The sequence below is a fragment of the Helianthus annuus genome, chromosome 12, assembly GCF_002127325.2.
Source record: "Helianthus annuus cultivar XRQ/B chromosome 12, HanXRQr2.0-SUNRISE, whole genome shotgun sequence".
Lineage (NCBI taxonomy): Eukaryota > Viridiplantae > Streptophyta > Magnoliopsida > Asterales > Asteraceae > Helianthus > Helianthus annuus.
The window spans coordinates 26,388,369-26,411,784 of record NC_035444.2 but is presented as its reverse complement, the minus strand read 5'-3'; the positions used below and the strand labels follow the sequence as shown (position 1 = coordinate 26,411,784).

Genomic DNA, 23,416 nt, shown 5'->3' with positions numbered 1-23,416 from the left:
ATGATGTATCTTCCTATACAACTTTGATATGTTGATCTAGAACTGGGTAACTATGAACGGTTCTTAGATGTGAGACTTACCAGGGATAACAGCATAACAACCGGAAAGATCTACCAGGTACCAAATTGATGTTTCATGGTTGTTTTTACTTTTTAATTGTGTTTATCTATCAAAGGTACTGATCAGTGATTTTTTCTCATTTTGTCAGTCTGTTCTCAAGAAGGAACGAAAAGGAGATTATCTTGTAAAAACTGTTCAGGCAAGTATATGTGCATAAACTAAGTTATAATAACTTTTCAATAAAGGGAAACATGTTGGTACTTACTGATGCTCTGTATCACAAGCGTCTTTTAGGTAGTCCCACACATAATGAATGCTATTAAGGATTTAATCGAGTCGGTTTCTGCCATTCTCGTGGATAGCAAAGCGGGCCCAGCAGACGTGTGTGTCATAGAGTTAGGAGGAACAGTCAGTACTACCTTACGAAACACAACCTCTGCATTGTTCTTATAGTTTAATGCTTGTTAAATAATTAATATCTTTGTTATCGTTATTAGGTGACATCGAGTCTATGCCCTTCATAGAGGCTTTGCGATAGTTATATTTCTCAAAAGGTAAGTTCACTAGCATGATTCTTATATGCTTTAATCATAGTACATAATCATGTTTGTTAAAGGAAAATTATCTGTAATTTCGTACAGGACCAGATAATTTCTGCCTTATTCATGTTAGCCTCGTGCCTGTGCTCGGTGTCGTTGAGGAACAGGTAATACTGACAACTACACCGGCTTCCAACTTTCAAGTTGGATTTAGTGTAGTTTCGATGTTCGAGAAAATTAGAAAATTTTATATTCTTATGATTAAGTGCTACTCATTGTGGTTTAAGTTGATGCTTGTTATTTCAGAAAACAAAACCTACACAACACAATGTGTCCGTGAACTGCGAGCGTTAGGTCTGACCCCTCACTTTTTAGCATGTCGGTCTGCTCAGGTATGCTGTTCTTTTGACTCACTTTTTACCAACAACATTGGGTATCACTTCTCGTTGATATAATCGTATGTAAAGACAACTTATAAATTCTATAAATATCATTCTTGTTTTTCAATGTACAGGGTATTTTTTTCAATGTACAGGTATACATATGTACATGGTATTTTTTTATTAATACACTGGGTTATGAAGATTTATTAATACATTGTGTACACATGTGTACACGACGATGTACACATGTGTATATTGTTATGTACAAGTGTTTAATTTTATGGAGCATATGCAGGTAAATGGTGTTTCAAACCAAAGGTGGAATAGGGCTGGATATGATGATGCTGAACGTAGGGATTTTGAAGGCGTGTTTGACACGGTTACGGAAAAAATATGTTGCGAAAATAGTATGTTCATATGCAATAAGTGTTGCGGAAGAACATTGGCAGATGTGGATGCATATCACAAGATGAAGAAAGACTTTAGATGCTTATATTTTCATGGTAGACAATAACAATTGTGATACTAGTTTATAAAAGGTTGCTAGATACTTTGTTTAGAAGTCGGTAGACGGTTTTTATTGTTGAACTTTGTGTAACACCCCGTGTTTCGGAAGTCAAAGTCAAAGTCAAAGTCAAGATTGAAGTCAAAGGAAGAAAAGATTGCTAATTGCGATCTGTCTCTCCTTGCTTAATTCCTGTTTTGACTTCTTTGACTCATAAATTAGTCTATTTTATTTTCTCTTTAGTTGTATTATGTGGAGTATCTATTAATAATCGCATGGTAATCGCTATTTATCGAATATGTTATCGCGTTATCGCTATCGCAATCGCACTCACAACTCGAATTACGCATTTTGGTTACTGTTATACGTGTGTGTGTGCCTTATGTGTTACTTGTGCATGTTTAATTTATGTTACGTGCGGTAATCAATCGAAACGCAATCGAACTCAATCGAAGTCGAACTATGATAATTAGTGGAGAAGAGATAGTGCAAGATATGAGTAGTTGGGATTAAAAGTAATTTGACTAGGAAACTCTCTCGCCTCGCAATGCTCGCAATCGAAAATCGAAATGGCAAAACTCATCGCACCGAACACACGAAACAATTGACTGATCGATCAGGCAGCTGACCGATCGACCAGCCCCTTTCCTCTTTGGGTAACCCTATAAATACCCCATGTCACTCTCAAACTTTCTACTTTTGGCAACTGACGTCCGACCAACTCGTTCTCCTCACTTTTCTTCAGATTTCTCTCGATTCCGATAAGATCTCGTCCTAAATCTTGTACTTCCTTGATCTACACGCACTCCTACACCTTTCTATCTTTTGAATCTTAACTTTTAACCGTGAAATCATCAAGGTTCAAGGTCTTCTAGGATGACGTCATCATGAGTTCTTGAAGAACTTCATGTTTTGGCCTCAATCCACCAAGAAAAACTTGGATCTAACCGATTTCCACATAAACAAACAAAGATCTTTCATAGATCTAAACATATTCACAAAAGAAAAGGATTGAAAGACGGTTTTCCAACTTTCTTTCAACTCTTTTACACTCAATGCCTTCAAAACCGATAGAAACGGAGCTTGTGCCGACCTACTACTCATTCTTGTGGTTGTGTGGCCCAAGATCTGGATTCTATCCACGAGGATCACCGATTTCGGGTTAAACGTGAAACGCCGTCTCGAACAGTTCACTAATCGGATTTGGGTGATTCCTGTCCGATCAGGAGAGCCAAGTATTGACAAAGTTTCTGTTGCTTAACTCGTTATCCAAAACGCCTCGATAAAACGACAAACAATCAAAACAACCAAGTGTAAGACGAACCGGACGACCAGGACGGGGTACCGTCCGGTCGGACCGATGTCCGATCGAACAACCAATCCGATCGACTGGCCAATCCGAACGACTTGCACCATGGGTCCCACACTTAACCATTTGTGTTAACATTTAAAGTCTGAGTGTTGAAGGAATTGTTGTCCGATCGGACTACCATCCGATCGAACTGCCATTCGAATCATGAGACATTTGAACTTCCACACTTAAACAATTTTCAACATGTTCAATGCACTAAGGATGCCACCCGGTCAAACAACCGTCCGATCGAGTGACAACCTGCTGTGAACTTGTTCTCGCTAAAGTATCCAACCAATCGGGTTGTTGTCCGATCGAACGACCGTCCGATCGACCGACCTGAAAGGTAGAGATACTTCTATATTTTCAAAATACTACAAAAGAAACTTCAAAAGTCAAACCATCATACATAAACACATATCTCCCCAAAGGAAGTAACAATCCACTCGAACGTCCATCCGACCGGACAGCCGTCCGAACGGACTGTCACTCACACGATCAGCTGTTCGATCGAACTACCATCCGATCGACCAGCTGTTCGACCCACCAACACTTTTTTTCGTTTTACACGTCACTTATCGTATTATTCTGATCAGGCTAACCATACTCTCAAGCGCTCCCTTCAATCCATTCAACCGCTGTGAGTATACTCGATCCCCTTTTTGCTTTCGCACTTTTGGGTGTTGCATACGTTACCTATACAAAATCATAATCGAACACACTACGCAATACATTAAACGTTAACCGTTACCGCATGTTATACGTGACTTAATGAATGCTTGTTTGTTATGTTTACACATGGAATGTGATGTGTGTAAAATGCAACATATAAATCACATCAATTAAGGCATAAAACTAACCCTTTTTAAGTACTAATGTTGGAAAAAGAGTGTTTTTGTCTTCCTTTTGTATTTTCAGGATGAAATGAGCTCAAAATCACAAAAGAAGCAAAAAGACAACTAATTCTTGTCACACCCCGACCGCGTATAACATGCAACCGCGGCGGAAACGCCGGGGAGTGTCGTGGACAGAATTAAATTGTTTCATGACCATGGCATACAAGTTGTATTATATTTATAAACAAAGGTGTTACATTGTCTTGGAAAGAGAGTACGGATATTCAAAACATAATTAAGCTAGTTCAAACTTCATTTTTAGGCTCTAAGGCACAAGTCCGCCCTAGAATCATGATCATCGTCCTATGGAATAGCTCCTGAAAACACATGTGAAAGTAGGTACGTCAGCATAAAATGCCTGTGAGATACATAGGTTTTTGTGAAAATGGGATTCATGACTTGTGTTTAAAGAATGTTTAATAACAGTCAGTCATGAACCCTGTAATTTGTCTTGCTTTGTAAACCATTTGAAAAAAAAACGATAACATCAAAGGATATGTATAATAAGTGCAAGGTTAAATGAATAACCAAGTAAAATGAGTTGAATAAGATAAGTAGTTTGTGAAGATATTGTCTTGTGAAGGATATGTTATTTATGTAAATGCAATGTGTCTAAACTGAAATGACTTAGATAACGCCACGATATGTAATATTATACAAACATTTATATATAGGATGTACCAGCGACGTATCCACCATGTTTGTATCATATTACATACGCCACGTTACTTAAATCATTTACCCAAACCAATCCACCATGTAAATTGTTCATGTGTAAACCAAATGTCAAGTGTTATTGTAATCCATGTCAAGTGTTTATGTTCAAGTGTGAACCACCAAATGTATATGTCAATGTCGACGTGTTTATGTTCAATGTAAATCATGTAATGTGTAATCCCAAAATGTATCATGTATGGTAAGCGAAATGTATCAACTTAAACCATATGCACAAAACAAGTCGTTGAAGTAAAACGTGGTTTAAATCAGCGTTATGTTCTGCGGGAAATGCATGCTCTATTGATATTAACATTTATGTGGTATTGTAAACTATGCATACATCCAAGCCTTGAGACTGCGGCGATAAACCCTTAAACAAATTAAAGGTTTATCTAAGTTATGTATATCGAATTCGGTCATTCCTTCCAGTCCTATCAAACCCAGGACTTCAGGAATGGGAGTTGTCAATTCCTATGGTACCACTACCTACTAACGAACGGCGTAGCTAGTGTTAATGAATGTATTGTCCCATGTTAAACAAACCAAATGTCATAGCAAAATGAAGGCATGTGATGTAAACAATTGTACTAAGTATGCTAAGTAAACATACAAAGCATAAATGTTTATGTAAATCAATGTGTCCATATGCTGAGTAAACATATGCAACAGAAATGTTTATGTAAATCAATGTGTCCATATGCTGAGTAAACATATGCAACAGAAATGTTCATGTAAATCGATGTGCCCATATGCTGAGTAAACATATGCAGCAGAAATGTTCATGTAAATCGATGTGCCCATATGCTGAGTAAACATATGCAGCAAAAATGTTATGTAAATCAATGTACTAAGTACGCACACAATGGGCATACATAGCATAAAATGTAATGAAATCATGTACTATAGTGTACTAATGAGCATAGCAGATATACGATGTGAAAACATGGAAAGCATGAAAGTAACAGATAGGCACATGTGTTTCACCCCAAAACAGTTTGGAAACAGTAAAAGATGGGGTTCTATGTACTCACCTGAGATTGCTTTGAGTTCCTTGTATAATAACCAGATAGTGCTAAAGATCACGGAATATCAACGGCACCTAATAGGTAGCTTATGTTAATATACCGGACCAAATCGGAAGGATCGGATAGTACGCGGGTTCGTAAACCAAACGAGTATGGAGATTCGTGTAATATGGTTTAACAAAGCCTACATACTAAAATGAAACTTAACCTAAGTGCTTACGGTCCATCACGACCCGTTTAGGTAGCTTATGCCACCTTACGCGTCGTTCGCGTAAAACGCGTCTGGAACGCCTAACATCGTGACCACAAGGTATAACCTCGGAAGGTTATAGCTATGGTCACCTAATGTGTTTGGTCAGGTCCTAATGACCGACCAAATGGGTCGGGTTCGAAAGCATAAGCGATGGTTTAGATCGCTTACCTTACGACCCTATATAAGCACTAAACTAAAAGTGACGAGCTAAGCATGTTAGAACATGCTTAACTAAGTTTGAAAACAGGTTTGACATCAAAACAAACGGCTTTGATGCTCACGAGTAGTTTGGTTACAAAATATGCAAGAATGCACATTTTGGCCGAAACTACGACTCGTCACTGAGCCTAGATAACGGGGTAATCAGTAGGTATGGTCACTACGGACCATAACCATCGTGATCACGCTCACGTTATGAAGTTCCATGAACTTCGCATCGACCATAAGCTGGTCAATGCAGAAAGTCAACTAAACGTTGACTTTCGGACTCGAAAAGCGAATAAAAGAGCGAAAGAAGACTTACGGAGGGTCCCCGAGTGCAAATCAAGATCAAACAACTCAGGTATGAAACAATGGTTTCAACTTAGAGCTTTAGGATCTGATTTTGTGATTTTTACACTAAGGGGGGGGGGGTATTTATAGGAAAAGTGGAACCGTTAGGATCGTTTTATCGAATATCGTGCCTTGATCTCGTGCGTACATGTGTCCAGTGGATAAGTTCAGTGAACTTGACCCTTGGCCCTTCATTTGGGTGAAAAGGCATCGCCCTTTGATCGAACGAAAGGCCAGATTCTGCATTAAATGCAAAATCTTTCTGTCAGACATCCCCACGCGGCCCGCCTCACATTTGGGCAAAACTCACGCGGGCCGCCTGGCCCTCTCTGATCTGCACCACTTGCAGAATTTACACTTTTGGTCCCTGTTGCGTGTTTAAGCTATTTCCAGCCCTTCTAAGACCTGTAAAGCCATCTTTAAGGCCCTAAAATGATGCCTAAACATTGTGGACATGAAACATGCCCAAAAATATGTCGGATGTCGGTTCGTTTGGCCGTACGATCACGATGTTCGCTTAATTACGACGGAATGCGCATAAGCGTGAAAGACGATCCAAATGACGCGACGAATGGATTTTTCTCATGCCAAACACTAAGGCATAATATAAGGATGCTTACATAAATTTTTGGATGTCCGGATGTATTCAGAACGTAAGTTATGCGCGAAAGTGCAAACTTGTGCACTTTTTGACACTTTTAGTCCCTGAATGATCCAAAAGTTTGTTTTAGCATACCAAACCCCTCAAAGCCTATTTCTAAGCTATGTAAAGGATATTTATGGTATGTTTAACTTATGGACATGTTCCGGAATGTCCGTTACAGTTCAAATTGGCATACTTTCGCAGTTTGTCAAGTTTAGTCCCTGTAAGCGAATTAACTTGTTTTTGCTATACCAAAGCCTTCAAAACTTATTTCTAAGTTATGTAAAGGTTATTTAAGGTATGTTGAGTATATGTTGATGTTCCGGAGTATTTGTCGCATTATACTGAGTACGTTTACGCACTAGTTAACGTATAACTCTCCAGAAAGCGATGTAGAGTTTGAAATTGAACAAAAGTCAAAACACGAAAAATGTAAAACACAATGAAACAATCATTGGGATCAAATTACATTATTTTATTGATAATAGAACTGTTCATGATGATTACAAGCACAAATGTTACAATTCTAGCATAAATACAAGAAAAGGAACAAAAGTAGACTGCCCGGACCCTCAACGGCACCTCCCAAGGCAAAGAAGAGAAAACAGAGACTGAACACGCCCCGTGTCCAGCGAACACGGGGGCGTGCCCAGGAAGCAGCAGAAAAGACAAACCAGTAGAAGCTTCCATTGCCCACCACGGGGCCGTGTCCAGCGGGCACGGGGGCGTGGTGAAAGTACAGCAGGCGCATTAATTGTAATTGCGAATTACAATTAATGAAGAGAGAAAATGTCAGACGGGCACGGGGGCGTGTCCAGCGGACACGGGGCCGTGCCCAGCCTTCTGTTCAGCCTATAAATAGGGGTGCTTGGCTTCATTCCATTTCATCCCTTGGCACACCACCTCTCTCACACTTCATCCACCACCCACCACCACCATAACACCATCATCCACCACCATCATCCATTGTCCATCGTAGAGTGTGTGAGTCGTCTCGGGATCCAAGATTGATCGTAAGAGTTCTTGACAATCAAGGCCATGTTTGCCTAAGTCTCTTACATCACTTGGTGAAGACAAGTGTTTAGTATAATACTTTTTATTTTTAATCTTTTGCACTTTTTATTTGGTTTTGTATTAATGACTTTAATAACTAGTTACTTATGTTGAAGGTGATCTTTCCTTATCGTTTGTCCGTGGTGTCTTGGCATTATTTTACTGTCTATATAAAATAAAAGATTTTCACCATTCATATCTCCACGGTCTATATGGAGGTATGTTGGCTACCTGGTCGGGGGTTAAGGGAACGGTTTGGTAAGGGTCTTGCCCTTGTTCAGCGTTTAGAGGTCCTGCTTGGGACCTGGGTCAAATTTAGTAGGATCTCCTTCAATACCCATAGGTATTGGATGGCGGGGATCCAAACTCTTTGACCCCCTCATAAGTTAACTACTATTAATACTATAACCCGGCTATTTAGGACTGTATCCCTGCTGACTCAGACTACTTAGCCGAGGGTAACGTCACCGCCGAAAGCGGGGCCTACCACAATTTGCATTAATAACTTAATTCATTATCTTTCAATAATCCGACCCTTTAGGATTGTATCGTTGCTGACTCAAACTACTGGGTTGAGGGTAACGTCGTCTTCAAAAGAGGGGCCTACTACAATAACTAAGATAATCTCTTAAACAAGTGCAAAAGTGCGAAAATAATCAAAGGTTATACTAACACACGTGTCGGATCCAAGTGATTCATCTTGTCTATCTGTTTTTATTTTATTTTATTTTATTTTTCAGCATTTAGTTAGTTTTTATTTTTCTTAGTTTAAAACATTTTTCTCACTTTTTGATTTGATTAGACGTTGAGGATAAACCGGTATTAAAAGCTCTTGTGTCCTTGGACGACCTCGGTATCTTACCAACACTATACTACGTCCACGATGGGTGCACTTGCCCATATGTGTGTTTAGTGTTAGTGAATATCGTGTTTTATAAATTTAAAACTTGGCTAAAAGTGTAAAAGGGGGCTTAAATATACATCAAAATTATAACACACTTCACGCACATCAGAATGCTGTCTACCTGCTTTAGCAATGATAGTACTATAGTTTGGACTCAGCACCTGCTCACACAGGGGTTGTTAAGGACAATTATTTGCATGGATTACAGTGGTGATCATGTATTACGAACTGCCTTGGGCAGTCAACCCGCAGTCATTGGTATCGATAGGTTCATGTCGATAACTAACATGCTTCGTTTTACTCAGTGTACGTGCTGGTTATGCGTAAACTATTTCGAACTCTATATGTTATTATCAAACTTGTATGCTTACCTTTACATTATGTGTATTGACTATTATTTTAACGTATTTGACAGGTGCTTAATATGCCTATTTGCTTGGAAATCAAGGCTAGGAAAAAGTCCTAGGAACCAACAAATAGTTGTCTGTACTAATGAAACCTGAGTTGTCGAAACAGAACAATTTGCCTAGATCTTTTCTGTAATAATTGTATTATCTTATATGACATGGTATTGGACGTGTTGCTTTAAATATTTGGTAAATATAGTTGTTATGGAAACTTCTGGACAATCTGTTTCGCTCAGTGCCGCGCCCCGATGTTTCCGCCATCGGTTGGGGTGTGACACTATGTTTGTGATGCACACTTCGAGTTTTTATTTGCTGATTTGCGTTTTTTTGGTGTTTTGGACGTTTTGATGGCCTGTGTGTGTATGATGTTTAATCGTTAAAAGATATCTCGACTGGGATTTTGTATATTGAGTTTGTGGCGACTTGCAGCATTAGCGGCACTTTTTTGTTTCGATATAGAATCTCACTTGGGTTTGATCTAAGAAGAGGATACATATAGAATGATGTTTAAACCATTGTTCAGTAAAACCATATATTTAGGATACATATATTCTTAACAGAGTTTGACATAACCCGGTTTTTTTGTTTCGATGGTTTAATTTTATCTTGGGTTTGGTTAGATATTGGTGACACTGTGTGCAATGTATTATAAATGTAAACATTATTATGTACACTATTGTAAGTTTTTCAATACACAAGTGAATGAAGGAGTATACAACAGTATACTTGTGTATGTACACTAGTGTAACAATGAATATACACAAGTGTATCGATGTGTACATCTAGCTGAAAAGATCAAAAAGCATGACTATATCTATAAATGTATTCAATATACATCAGTGTGTGCAATAAAAGAACATGCTGGCAATACATAAAAAAATGTAATCTATAGAAACTATCCAACATCAATTATTATTCCACGTATAATCGAGATCATAGTAAGCCTGCTAGTTGTTCTAAAACTAAGCCTGCTAGTTGTGCTAGTTCTCTCTTTGAAGTTTCCAAACACGTCCAGGTGGCTTCTGTAGTGGAAACTGCGCGTTCATGGCTTGAAAAGTACTTGACAGACTATCGACTTTCGTATTCAACTCGGTTACATCTTGGGTACACTTATTAAGTTCCACTTAAGAAACGTCAAGATCCACGATGAGTTTTGTATGTTCTTTCTCATAAGAGGCTAACTTTTTCTTAAGGGAGAGGACCGATGTCTCTAACTCACAGTGTATCTCTTGACTAGTACAAAATAAGTTTCGTGTGTTATTGCTCAATAGTAGTTTTAGAAACAATCAACCTACGGTGTATCACCTGACTAATACAAAATAAATTTGCAAGATCTATGAACAAACTGTCCTCTAACTCAAGGTCGGTCATTGCCTCAGAACATTTTTTGTCAGTAGGGTCCACGACATCCACTATACGCTCACGGAAGTCCCTGCACCACTTTGGCTCATTTAATACATTCTGACTCGACTGTTGCGGATGGTGTTTCTTATTCAGCTCCGGTAAATCACTTGACTTTGAGGCCTTGGAGTCTGAAAACGAGGTCTTTTATCTCGTGGATAGCATGACCCATCAACCTGTATGCCTTCAGTATTGATACCCGTAATGGGCTTTGTGGCAGGCTCCCCAACTTTGAATCGAGATGTTGATCTGGGGGCAACTTTTTCCTTTAAAATGAGCAATATTTAAACACAGAACCTGCTGAATCAAACGAACCCAAAGAGCAAAGTATTACAACTAATCAAATCAGGCTCACACCCATTCCTTCCTGTTTCATCAAACACAGAACCCGCTGAATCAAACGAACCCATCTCACACAACGCCTTGATCATTGTATTTTACGAAACAATATCCGGACTCACACCCATCTTCCCAGTCAACTCTCTAAAAATCCCATCAACCTTATCAAACTTCTTGGCAGTAACACAAGCACCAAGAAGCGCATTAAAAAAACTTAACAGTCTGGCCACATTTTCTCTCAGGCATTTCGTCAAACACCTTGGATGCATGATGAAACATGGCAACTTTCCCATACAAATAAGCTCAAAGATACATTGTTGTAACAAAAACAATAACAATAACATTTGGATAACACAATAACATGAAAAAACTTGCAGCAAAAAACGATAGGAATAGAATAAACACAACATCCGTATACGTATATTCATCTTAAAGATCATAAAAACACACCTGGGCGATCCATTGTTGTAACGAAAACATTATCGGATACGAACACACTAGATACTCGTACCTTTGCTTGGATTCCGGTGAATAAAATCACCGATATTGACGAAAATTTGAAGTGAATCATGTGGTTATGTGAATCGAAATAACAGGGAAGAAATTAAAAGAATAAAGAACAGGACAATTAATCGTTGTAAAGAACACGTTATTGATTTCTGGACTACGTATTGTCTCTTGGATATTTGATTCGTTGGTATTTGAATTTTCCATCAGATGTTCCTGAAGATGATACTACGTATTGTCTCTGGTATTTGAAATAACATTGAAGAAATCAAAAGAATAAAAGACATGTAATTGTTGAGTCATAAAAGAAAATGAATTTAAAAATAAATGTAAAGTTACAATCCTATCCTTTACATCAAAAAACCAAATAAATGGTTGAGATTAGTTCACAATCCTATCCTTTACATCAAAAAACCAAATATATAGGGTAGGGATCCTAAGAGAAGTCCACCCTATTTGAGAAACTTGAGAAGCAATCTGGACCACACATTTTCCCTAAGCAAAAAATGCAAAAAAGGTGAAAAAATACAATTTTTTTTTTGGAAAAATCGCAGCTTTTTCTTTAAGGATTAAATTTTTTATTTCTTTTTTTTTAAATTTGGGATTTATACACATGTGTATATTGTTAATCTTTTAACTATACATATATGTATATTGTCAATTATACATATATGTATATACATGTTTAAAATTGAAAAAATATGTGTTATAAATCCTAAACCTTATACCATAAACACTAAAGCTAGACCTTAATGCTAAACCTAAAACCCTAAACCCTAAAGCTAAACCCTAATGCTAAACCCTAAAGCTAAACCCTAATTCTAAACCCTAAAGCTAAACCCTAATGCTAAACCCTAAAGCTAAAACTAAACTCTAAAGCTAAACCCTTAATGCTAAACCCTAATGCAAACCCTAAAGATAAAGCTAAACCCAAAAGTTAAAGCTAAACCCTAATGCTAAACCCAAAAGCTAAACCCTAATGTTAAACCCTAATGCTAAACCCTAAAGCTAAACCCTAAACCCTAATGCTAAACCCTAAATACTAATGCTAAACCCTAAATAACACTTATTTTTCAATTTTAAACATGTATATACATATATGTATAATTGACAAATATACATATATGTATAGTTAAAAGATAAACAATATACACATGTGTATAAATCCCAATTTTTTTTTAAAATAAAAAATTAAATCCTTAAAGAAAAAGCTGCGATTTTTCCAAAAAAAAAAAGTTGCATTTTTTTTACATTTTTTTTTTTGCATTTTTTTTCTTAGGGAAAATGTGTGGTCCAAAATGCTTTTCAAGTTTCTCAAATAGCCTACTACTTCTCACATGATCCTTATCCTATATATATATATATATATATATATATATATATATATATATAAGAAGGATCCGTTAGGAACCACCCTTTATTGCGAGAACCAATGTGAACACAACCAAAAATACCTAAAAATAGCTAAAAAACACACAATTTTTTTTAATATTTCTTATAAATAAATCGGTACTTTTAGTAGCTAAAAAAAAAGAAAATAAATTTTTTTTGGCTACTAAAAGTAGCGATTTTAATGTAAAAAATATTAACAAAAATAATTTTTTTGTGTGTTTTTTCTTTATTTTTTAAGTTTTTTTTAGGATTTTTGGGGGTTTAGTTTTTAGCATTTTAGCTTGGGGGTTTAGGTTTTTGGGGGTGGGGGAGGGGGGTTTGGGTTTTTTATTTATTTTTTTTTAGGGGGGGGGGGGAAGTTAGGTTTTTATTGGTGGGTGGGGGGGTGGGGGTTAGGTTTTTTTTAGCTATTTTAGGTTGTGTTCACATTGGTTCTCACGGTTCTCGCATGAACCTTACTCTATATATATATATATATATATATATATATATATATATATATATATATATAGAGGATTAGGTTCAAACGTGAACAAAATCCCAAGAGTGAACTGCGTGAACTGATCTGGGCCCTTGATTTTTATGATCTTGAGATTAAAGTGAGTGGCATTATTTGGTTAATTTTTTCCATTTAATTAAATACAAAAAGGGTATATGTGTAATTTCAATCTTAAATTGATTGCATAAATCTCTCACAAATCAAGTAATCAATTATCTTCTTAAATTGATTGCATAAATCTCTCACAAATCAAATCAAGGATTAGGAAAGATGTAACTTAATTCAATTATTAAAATAATTATTTGTTTAAATGCGATGTACAAATGTGTTTTGATTTTGCCCTCTTTTTAATGCGATGTACACATGTGTATATCGTTTGTTTTTATAATATCTCAGATTTTTTTTTTGTATTGAATGTTGATGTACACCTGTGAATCACTGCAAACATATGTACGATGCTGAGTACGCATATGTATTGTTCTATTTATATCCAAGTGCACATGTGTATACCATTGAAATATGAAGGTTACGTGGATTTTAAAAATCAAAATTTGAATTCTAGTGATGAAATCTGAAATAAAAATTAAAATTGAAATCTGGTGATTTGTTGTTTGTTTTGATAATTATCTTATTAATAAATATACATAATGTGGATAATGAATTTAAATTAGGAAAGATGAAACTTAATTCAATTATTAAAATAATGATTTAAATCTAATTTTTTATATAATTACAATCCTACCCTTAACAACTAAAACAGAAATCAAGGGTCCATATTTGTTCACGCAGTTCACTCTTGGGAGGTTGTTCACGCTGGAACCCTATCCTATATATATATATATAGGGATAGGATCATGAGAAAACTAGATATAAATGAGAAAACCAAAAAACTATTAAACATAGGGGTATTTTTGTCAACAAACATATTTACACGCTTTATGTTCGCCCAATTCATAAACCACACACACAGTCTCGATTTTCTTTTATGGAGGTTTCGTGTTCAACAATTATCGAATCTTACATCAATCAATTCCATAATTGTATCAATTACTCATACATATAACGGATCTCATACTGAATTAAAGCTGTTTCGCATCCAAATTCGTGTTTAACAATCGTAGGTAATCGGATTTCATGTTTATTTTATCACACATTGTTCATAATCGGAATTCGGACATGTTTGATTGTTGTTTAATCGATATTGTTGTTAAATCGTTCAGGTATGGCTTCATCCAGTAGTTCTACAAACAATGGTGCAATTATTGTTGACGCATTAATCGGTTCTACCGATGATGACGGACATGAACGCATCGATGAGTCAACTGATGCTAACAATTCAAGTTATAGCAGTCATAATGTCCGTCCATTACGTCTGTATGACGTTGATCAATTAGGTAATTTATTTATTTATTAAAAATATGTGTATTACACATGTGTACACATGTTTATATTACGATGTGACCTGTATATATCATTAATTGTTAACATGTTTGTATTTTCAATATAATATGTTGTTTTTTTTATTGTATGTATGTATATGTATGTATGGACCCTATGTATGTATGTATTGTATGTACGTATATGTCCATATTTTAAATATATTACTATAATGCATATGTGCAATGTTTTTTCTTTATTTGGCTGTAATTTTCGTGTTCATATTGAAGGAGATATAACCAGCCATGTATACATAATAACTGATGGAACAAAGTTCTGGAAACCTTTGGTGTCTCCTGAATATACACCTACTATCGGAATGGTTTTTGACACATGGAGCGACGTTGAGAATATGTACAAGTCTTATGCTGAGAGGTCTGGGTTTTCTGTACGTTTGGGTGCCATGAAGAAAAATGGAACTGTTGTTACACATAGGTATATGCAATGTACCAGATCCAGTAAACCTAAGCAAACACAACTTGAATCGATGGACCTTAGTGCTTTTAAAGTATCTCGAAGTAGCAGCTACAAAGTTACTGACTGCAGGGCGCGGCTAAAGCTTAAAGCTATCTCAGGCACTACAAAATTTTTCATTTATGGTTTTATTGAAGCTCATAATCATGGATTGGTCGACAAGGACAATCTAGACTTTACCAGAAAAAGGAGGAAACTTAGTTATGACGACCAGAGGTTCATTCACAAACTAAGCTTGAACAAAATTGGCCCTAATGTCGCGCATAAGATTCGAGCTTCGTTAAAGGGTGGGCACCATAATGTACAAGGAACTGTAGTAGAATTCAAAAATTTCACTAGAGATCTACGGTCTTTTATCGGCAAGAAGGATGCACAAATGGTTGTTGATACGTTAAAAGCTCGTATGATAAACCTGCCAAATTTCTTTTTTGAATGTGTGGTGGTTGACGGTGAGTTAAGATCATTGTTCTGGGCTGGTGACGTATCCAAATGCAATTACGAAGCCTTCGGAGATGTGTTAGGTTTTGATGCAACATATCATACGAATCAGTAAGTTTTCTATCTTTATTATGTTGCATAAATGATACGAACACTGTGGTTACAATCAGTTACATTGTTTTGTTGTATTACATCTATGTAATAACGATTTTATTTTATTAATGAATGTATTACTGATGTTATGTTTGTCATATTACACTAAATTCATTGTTTTATGTTGTTTTGAAGGTATAACATGATATTTGTTCCGTTTACCGGTGTCGATCACCATAAAAAGTGTGTCACATTTGGTGCTGGGCTATTATACGATGAAACAATTGGTTCTTACACGTGGTTGCTTACCACATTCTGTAACAACTCTCACTAAAATTAATATTTAGTATAATAATTATCCAATAAGGAAACCCTAATTAAGACACCCAAGTGATTCTGCACAAACCCTAAAAATTTCAGAACAATCGGAATCAGGATCAGGGCCCCTAAAACTCGGGGGGGGGGGGGGTAAACCCTAGTTAACGATTATCCCTATTAAACGTTGTCAAAATCTAAATTTTCGAAAGTGTTGACTCATCTAGGCTAGTCCCACACGCGGCAAGTCTATAGTGATTAGGTGTCCCTTACGGACCGTAAGGGATACTGCTTACGGTCCGTAAGCATGTCAATTTTCGTGTATAAATAGCAGACATTGGCATTCGATTTCTGCTGTTCAAACGAAGCTCAATTTCTAAATTGACGTCGAGTTATTCACTTTACAACACACAAATCACTAATTAGTGTAGCGGGGTGCTGCTACAATACCGGGTATTAACTCGGTCGCTGTTCAATTCTTTTCTTTCCATCAGCTTTTATTTTTGTAAATAATAGCTCGGGATTTTACCCTCTAAATCCCTAAACTCTGCCCGTTATTAGGGTAATAACTCTAATCACTGGTACGATACTTTATCCGATCGATTATAACTATCCAACGATTGTCTGAGTGCTGCTCAAATTGAGTTATACTTTGTTATTCATCGTGATTGACTTGAAGGTTTGAGTGCTGTCCGAACTCGGGCTATACTCTGTCATTCGTTGTGAATCCGCTGAATTGCTAAGTATTGCACTTGTAAATCGTTGTGAGGGTTTTATCTCGTGATTATCGTTAAAGTTGAATTGAGTTAATACACTAATGCGGGTTCCCGTGTATCTAGAAATTAGAACTCGTAAGCAAGTAGGTAGGCATGTCAAGCAGGTAGGTAGGCATGTCAAGCAGGTAGGTAGGCATGTCAAGCAGGTAGGTAGGCATGTCAAGCATGTAGGTAGGCATGTCAAGCAGGTAGGTAGGCATGTCAAGCAGGTAGGTAGGCATGTCAAGCAGGTAGGTAGACATGTCAAGCAGGTAGGTAGGCATGTCAATTGAAATCCCACATCGATCAGAAGAATTGTTGAGGTGCTTGCTTGCTTGCTATAAATAGGAACTTAGGATTTCATTCTTCGTTGCTCATTTCTTTCTTCTTTTCTCTATACGTTGGTGTTCTAACCAATAATCACCAAAGCGATGTTTTGTCCGATCGATTCAGGAACCATCTAACGAATGCCGAAGTGCTGTGCTTTGTGAATTTCGTTAAACGGAATCCAAAGTACTATACTTTGTGAGTTCATTAAAAGGATACCAAAGTGCTGTCTGAATAAGACTATACTTTGTGAAATTCGTTAAGGTTCGAATCTCGTGACTACCGTTAAGGTTTGATTTGGGTTTTACACAAATACGTATTCCATTCTGTTAAACTATATGTTTAACTACCAAAAATACTCCCCACTACACACTCGCAATCAAACAAACTATTAAATCATCAGAAGATCCAGAATAATAAAGTGCATGCTTAATTATCGGAAGAAGTAGAATCAAGAAGCTTGTTAACTCAATCTTGCATGCTTATAAAGTGAGTCATTCTCTTTTTATCAAATGTTTTACAATACTCCAAATTATTTTCAGAATTATAATTACAGTGATTAAGTTTATGTAATCACCAAATTACAGCCGGTATGTGGGGTATTGTGCACATTACTACTGTTGTTATCACTTTAGGTGGGCGAACCTAAAATTAAGTGATATTCGTCATTCATTGGGCAGCCAATGGTGATATGACCACAGTCACAGATCCGGTCGAGTGACAAATACTGTGGGTAGTTGGTTTGATATCAGAAACATTGTAATCTCTCTTAATACTGTAAATTATAACAAACGAGTCATTTTAGTAAACTGAATGATTCACTCAGTATTTCCCGCTGACAAAACCTTTTTAAAACGCGTTTCAGTAATTACAGTAGATTGGAGTAAGGATTGGATCCGGCACTAAAAGACTTCAAGAAGTGGCTTAATTAAATCAAATTAAGAAATATTGTTTTTATTAAAAGCTACCTTTGTAACAATGGAATTTATTCCATCTATTTAAATAAAATCCGGTGTTTCTAAACTCTGATATTTTTCCTAACTCACGGTCCTGATAAAATTTCCGCTGCAATATTTTTCAAAATAACTCACCGGTACCACTGGACTGCTCGCGGCTCCCGATTCCGTCCAGGATGGGGTCGGGGGACGTGACACATTCCTTAAAGCTCATAACAATAAGCAACCAACGTTGGTGTTGACCGATCAGGATGCTGCGATGAAACAAGCGGTTTCTGGTGTATTCATTAAATCTATTCACCGGCTGTGTATGTTTCATATTGTAAGGAAAATTCCTGCAAAGGTATGATAGTATTTTTACATACATTCATCTACATACGTGTAATAGTTGTATACTTTAATGTCATTCATTTATGTTTGTGATTTTTTTATTCAGATTGCAGGTGATGTATTGGAAAATATAGACTTGAGAGCTGCTATACATAAGCTGGTTTGGAATTTGTTTATCACACCTGAAGAATTTGAAGAAAGATGGAATTTGCTTATGGAAGGGTTACACTTGAAAGAAAATAATTGGCTGAACGAGATGTATGAGATTAGGGATCAATGGGTTGCGTGCTATTTTTAGGGATGTACACATGTGTTGTCTAATGAAAACCACCTCGAGGTGTGAGAGTTCGAATTCCCTGTTTAAAACAAATTCTAGTGGAACAAACACGCTCGTGCAGATCTTGATGTGTTTCGACACAGCAATTGATGGGCAACGGTACACTCAACGCAGATTGGAGTTCGAAAGTAACACAATAGCACCATCAATGCCGAAGAACGTGCCTATCGAAAGACATGCCTCGGAGTTATATACACATACGCTGTTTTTGGAGGTGCAAAAAGAGATATACAGAGGCATGACATTCTGCTATATTGCTTCAAAAACCCCAGAACTTGATGGGGTAAAAATTTATACCATTGTTCATACTAACAGGCAGTACAAAGATATTAATGAATTTGAGGTAATTGGCTTATTATATTGTTGTATTACATATGTACATTATAATTATCAACGTTATGTTTTTTAACATTTGTAACATATACACATGTGATGCAGGTCAGTTTTGATACACGCCTTGGCTATTTGTGTAGGCATGCCTTTTGCGTGTATAGATACAATCAGGTTGATGAAATTCCTGTTCAGTATCAACCTGGTAGATGGAAACGAGACATATTGCCAAGGAGGGTTTTTAGCATGTCGAACAGGTATTCTGCCGTTACAGACGCGGAATCTATAATCTGGAATGAGATTTTTGATTTGGTCATTAAGTGTACTGATCGTTTAAGGCGTAATATTGGTAAACTTTCTGAGTTGTCTGGTGAAATTAAAGAAATTAGGAACCGTGTGTTTCGCGAATTCCCGACCGAACCGGCGTGTAACAAGACATCAGCTGTGATCAGTGACCTTCTCAAACAGCCTGAAGATATGGAAGTCTCGATAAATCCTCCACAAGGCATCCGGAACAAAGGGTGCGGTACCAACCATCGACTCATTGGTCCCGTGGAAAAGGCTGTTGTTAATAGTGCTAAAACTACTAGGCTGTGTGGAAAATGCAAGAAATACGTTAATGATCATGACTCACGTAATTGTGAAAAAGTTCAGGCTGCCAAAGAAGCCGCGGCTGCTGCTGCAAAAGCTGCTAAAGCTGGTAATGTTGCTGTTCCAGAAGATTCATGTCACGTTGGTGTTGTTGATTTGTCTAACGGTGATACATCTGTTGGACCATCGTCTCGCATTTGTACTCGGGCCACTAGAAGATCTACCATACGTTCGTCCGACCCGCTTGAAGAGTGATTTGGTTTATACAATATCGAGACTTGTTTTACATAATAAGCAATGTGACTCTTACATTACACATGTGCTTCGAATAAATTTCATGGGATTATGGATTTGTTTTTTCTATTACACATGCATCATGTTTGTGATGACATGTTTTTTTATGGATTGTGTCACATGTTTAAACTTGAGTTTATGTTACATAAGCATACATGGTGTTACATATTTTGACGTTATATTCAATGTGATATTATACTACATGTATGCTTTACTTTGTTTTATGGTAACATCGATGTTGACATCATATTACACGTCTGATGGATTTGTTCACATTCATTTTATTTGTTCACATCGATGATATTGCTATTATATTACAAATAAAAATCATTCAGAATAATCCAAGCCATGATACGTTCGTTTTTTTTAGGTATGTAGTTGTATTTCACATGTGTTGTATAACGTTATCATAAAGTTGTGATACGTTTTTTCTTTTTGTATGATACTGTTTGCTAAAACATTACACACGTGAAATGCATACAACTGTCAAAACCGATAAACATTCGTATCAAATATAGATGCTAGAATTTAAACGTGCATAAAGCATCATATGTCTTACACAATCATGTTATACTAATAACATTGTATCAATCATAACATCTAAAGATTGTATCAATACGAGATAATAGTCAAAAGCAATATCGAAATGATACGATTTTCCATCTATCCTTTGTACGTTGCACCTTTCAGTTCATTTTGTTTGGCCGTGTTCGCTTCATTCTTTGCATCCGCTATAACATTTTCTTTGAACACGTTTGCATCAGAAAGCAGGATTCTTGCACAATATTTCATCCTGAGGTTGTTTAACTGACTTTGTTGCATTGATTCCCTGTTGTTGAATCCGCATTCAAATGGTTTGTTCTTTCCATAGTACAACTCCATATGCCGCATGGCGAAAATCCCGCAGTCAGTGAAGTTGTCTCTTGTTGCCCAGCCAATCTCTTTCTTTGATAGCGTTACGCTTGATAATGCTTGTGCACTCGGGTGTTGGACACTACGCATGTAAGCACATACGATATGTTTCTGCCAATAATAAAGTGTATGTTATGTGATATCAACATCCACATTGAAATGGTGCATATGTGTATCACTGTTTAATGTCATTGTCATTATATTTTAATAACTTACAATCTTGTTTGGTGTGCCTTTTGACGCGAAGCTGTTACCGTCTTTCATCGATACCCAAGCAAATTTTGGATGTATGTTATCTATCACTTCAATTGAAGGCTCCCTCAAGTCAAAGTATACTAGGTAATAGTGGTGACTTTCTAGTACAGGAATCACAACTACATTATATGATTTCAGATCAAGTTTGTCGGCGTTACGTTCAAGCACTATTAACAGGTTCTTTTTGAATGCTGCTGTCCTTGCCTCCACAGTATGCTTTCTGTTTAACATCCATCCATTCTGTTTTGTTATTTAAAAAAAAACACGTTTGAGTATATTTAATAGTAATGGTAAAAAATTGTTTATCATATAATACTTACAATTGTCGACGTGTAACAAAACAAACGTTTAGGTTCATCCTTATTTTTCAAACCTTCTTGATGATTCAAAACACCCGCCCAACAATCTATAGCACATGTGTACAGCTGTTTGCCTGGAATAAGGTGTGCTAACAGAAACGCTCTTGTTTCCAGTCCGTATGCAGTTGCGAAAATATCTTTCCTGTATACATATATGTTCACATCAGTTACACATGTGAATCATAATAATATTTTGCAAACTTCATAATGCATCAATGTAATAAAACTTACAAGAACAGTCTTTCGACTTCTTTCTTTTCTGCTTCTATTTTTGCTGCCTTCAGTTCCTTTTCCATTTGTTTTTGTTCTGCTTTTGCATCTTCTTCTGACATTGCTCTCGTTTTCTTTTTCGTTGCATTATTTTCTTGAGTTGTTTGTCGTTTTTCTCCATCATTTTTGTCATTGGCGATTGCCAACATATACGACCATATCAGTTGTTCCTCGTCGTTCAGTTTTTCATTGATGTCTACCGGCTGATTAATAGACGCGCTTTGTTGATGCTCAGCAGTTTTTAAGTTTATTTCACCTGATATGCTCCCAGACTCTTGTGAACTAATGCCGAGATCAAAGTTTGGCATTGAGGTATCACGTTCTTTCTTCTTTTGCACATGTGCAACTTTGTTCATTTTTTCAATGATTTCCCCAATATTTTCTTCAAAAACTGTGTCCATCCAGTTTGAGTTACATGTTCATTGATATCATTCACCTCTTTGTATATTGTTTGGTATTTTTGTATGCAGTTTTGAATCTCAGGTACGTCCGGGAAAGCCAAACATGCATCACACAACGCTTTTTCTAATATTTTTTTGTCCCTCGTGATGCGATCGAACAGAGCGTCCAGTTTTATAACATGTCCCTGTTGATATTACATGATAAGTATGTAGCACACGTGTGGAATATATACATATATATATATATATATATATATATATATATATATATATATATATATATATATATATATTATACAGGTTTGTATAAATGTATACAATAACGTACCGTCAAATCAGTTGGATTACTCGTATCATCGTAAAGCATTATCTCGTTCAAATTGTGTTCTGTGACATGTTCAGATGTGTCGTTTTTTGGATAAACGTATTGATCTCTTAACTCGCCCATGCCAAAACCTCCATTTTTCAGTTCGATTCTCTCCCTCTTTCGCAACTTTTTGATTGTCCAGAATTCAAGCGGGCTCATATGTCGATCAACATTTATTGGAGGGACATTTGTTCGATCAACGTACAACAGCTGTTCACATATGTGACATAAAGCAGGTAGAACATACTTATCAGTTGATACATATGTGAATTACACCTGTGAATTACAAATGCACATACATTACAAGTGAATTACAAGCACATTTTTTTATATTACATGTTAACTATAAACACAATACATATCACATGTGTAATAAATGTCATATTACACGTGAAATCTGATCAACATGCACATGTGATCATTATAGTGATAACAAACACAATTTGTGAATTACAATTACACACATACACACACGTGTGCGTATATAAAACATGTAATACATACCGTTAGGATTGTTAACGCGCCCGTGAAGAAACAATTTTTGTCACACCTTCTCCATGTTTTTTTGCATTTCTTGATCGAATTGACGATGTACGCGCACCAATCAACATGTTGTGGGTTTATTTCATCCCTCATATGGTGTAGGAAATTAAGATCACACTTTCCTTGGTCTTGATTTTCAATAAATGTGCTCATGAATAATGTCAAAAAATTCAGTTTGAACATTATTCCATCATCATCGCCGTTCT

At 36.5% G+C, this 23,416-nt stretch overlaps 2 protein-coding genes and 1 long non-coding RNA gene across 3 annotated transcripts; all 3 read left to right on the top strand.

The window, feature by feature from the left end:
* Window positions 1–565: 565 nt before the first annotated feature.
* On the top strand, window positions 566–928 carry LOC110883697. The gene is made up of 3 exons (XR_002560570.1): window positions 566–614; window positions 702–766; window positions 906–928. It is a non-coding gene; the product is annotated as an uncharacterized LOC110883697 (long non-coding RNA).
* A 13,720-nt stretch (window positions 929–14,648) lies between these two features.
* Window positions 14,649–16,202, top strand: LOC110883526 (protein FAR1-RELATED SEQUENCE 5-like). Its single transcript, XM_022131250.1, has 3 exons — window positions 14,649–14,820; window positions 15,094–15,886; window positions 16,064–16,202. The coding sequence occupies exons 1-3, from the start codon at window positions 14,649–14,651 to the stop codon at window positions 16,200–16,202; spliced, it is 1,104 nt and encodes a 367-aa protein (XP_021986942.1).
* A 2,278-nt stretch (window positions 16,203–18,480) lies between these two features.
* Window positions 18,481–20,064, top strand: LOC110883527 (protein FAR1-RELATED SEQUENCE 6-like). The gene is made up of 4 exons (XM_022131251.1): window positions 18,481–18,564; window positions 18,658–18,831; window positions 18,950–19,231; window positions 19,327–20,064. Exons 1-4 carry the CDS (start codon window positions 18,481–18,483, stop codon window positions 20,062–20,064), a joined length of 1,278 nt encoding a protein of 425 aa, XP_021986943.1.
* The last annotated feature ends 3,352 nt before the right edge of the window (window positions 20,065–23,416 follow it).

What these genes read in the sequence shown, in the direction of transcription:
- LOC110883527 (XM_022131251.1), top strand. Translation starts at nt 18,481, where the DNA reads ATGAAACAAGCGGTTTCTGGTGTATTCATTAAATCTATTCACCGGCTG. An exon ending in ATGAGATTAGGGATCAATGG is followed by an intron (nt 18,832 to 18,949) that starts GTTGCGTGCTAT and finishes ACGCTCGTGCAG; the next exon opens with ATCTTGATGTGTTTCGACAC. An exon ending in AAGATATTAATGAATTTGAG is followed by an intron (nt 19,232 to 19,326) that starts GTAATTGGCTTA and finishes CATGTGATGCAG; the next exon opens with GTCAGTTTTGATACACGCCT.
- LOC110883526 (XM_022131250.1), top strand. Translation starts at nt 14,649, where the DNA reads ATGGCTTCATCCAGTAGTTCTACAAACAATGGTGCAATTATTGTTGAC. An exon ending in GTATGACGTTGATCAATTAG is followed by an intron (nt 14,821 to 15,093) that starts GTAATTTATTTA and finishes TTCATATTGAAG; the next exon opens with GAGATATAACCAGCCATGTA. An exon ending in GCAACATATCATACGAATCA is followed by an intron (nt 15,887 to 16,063) that starts GTAAGTTTTCTA and finishes GTTGTTTTGAAG; the next exon opens with GTATAACATGATATTTGTTC.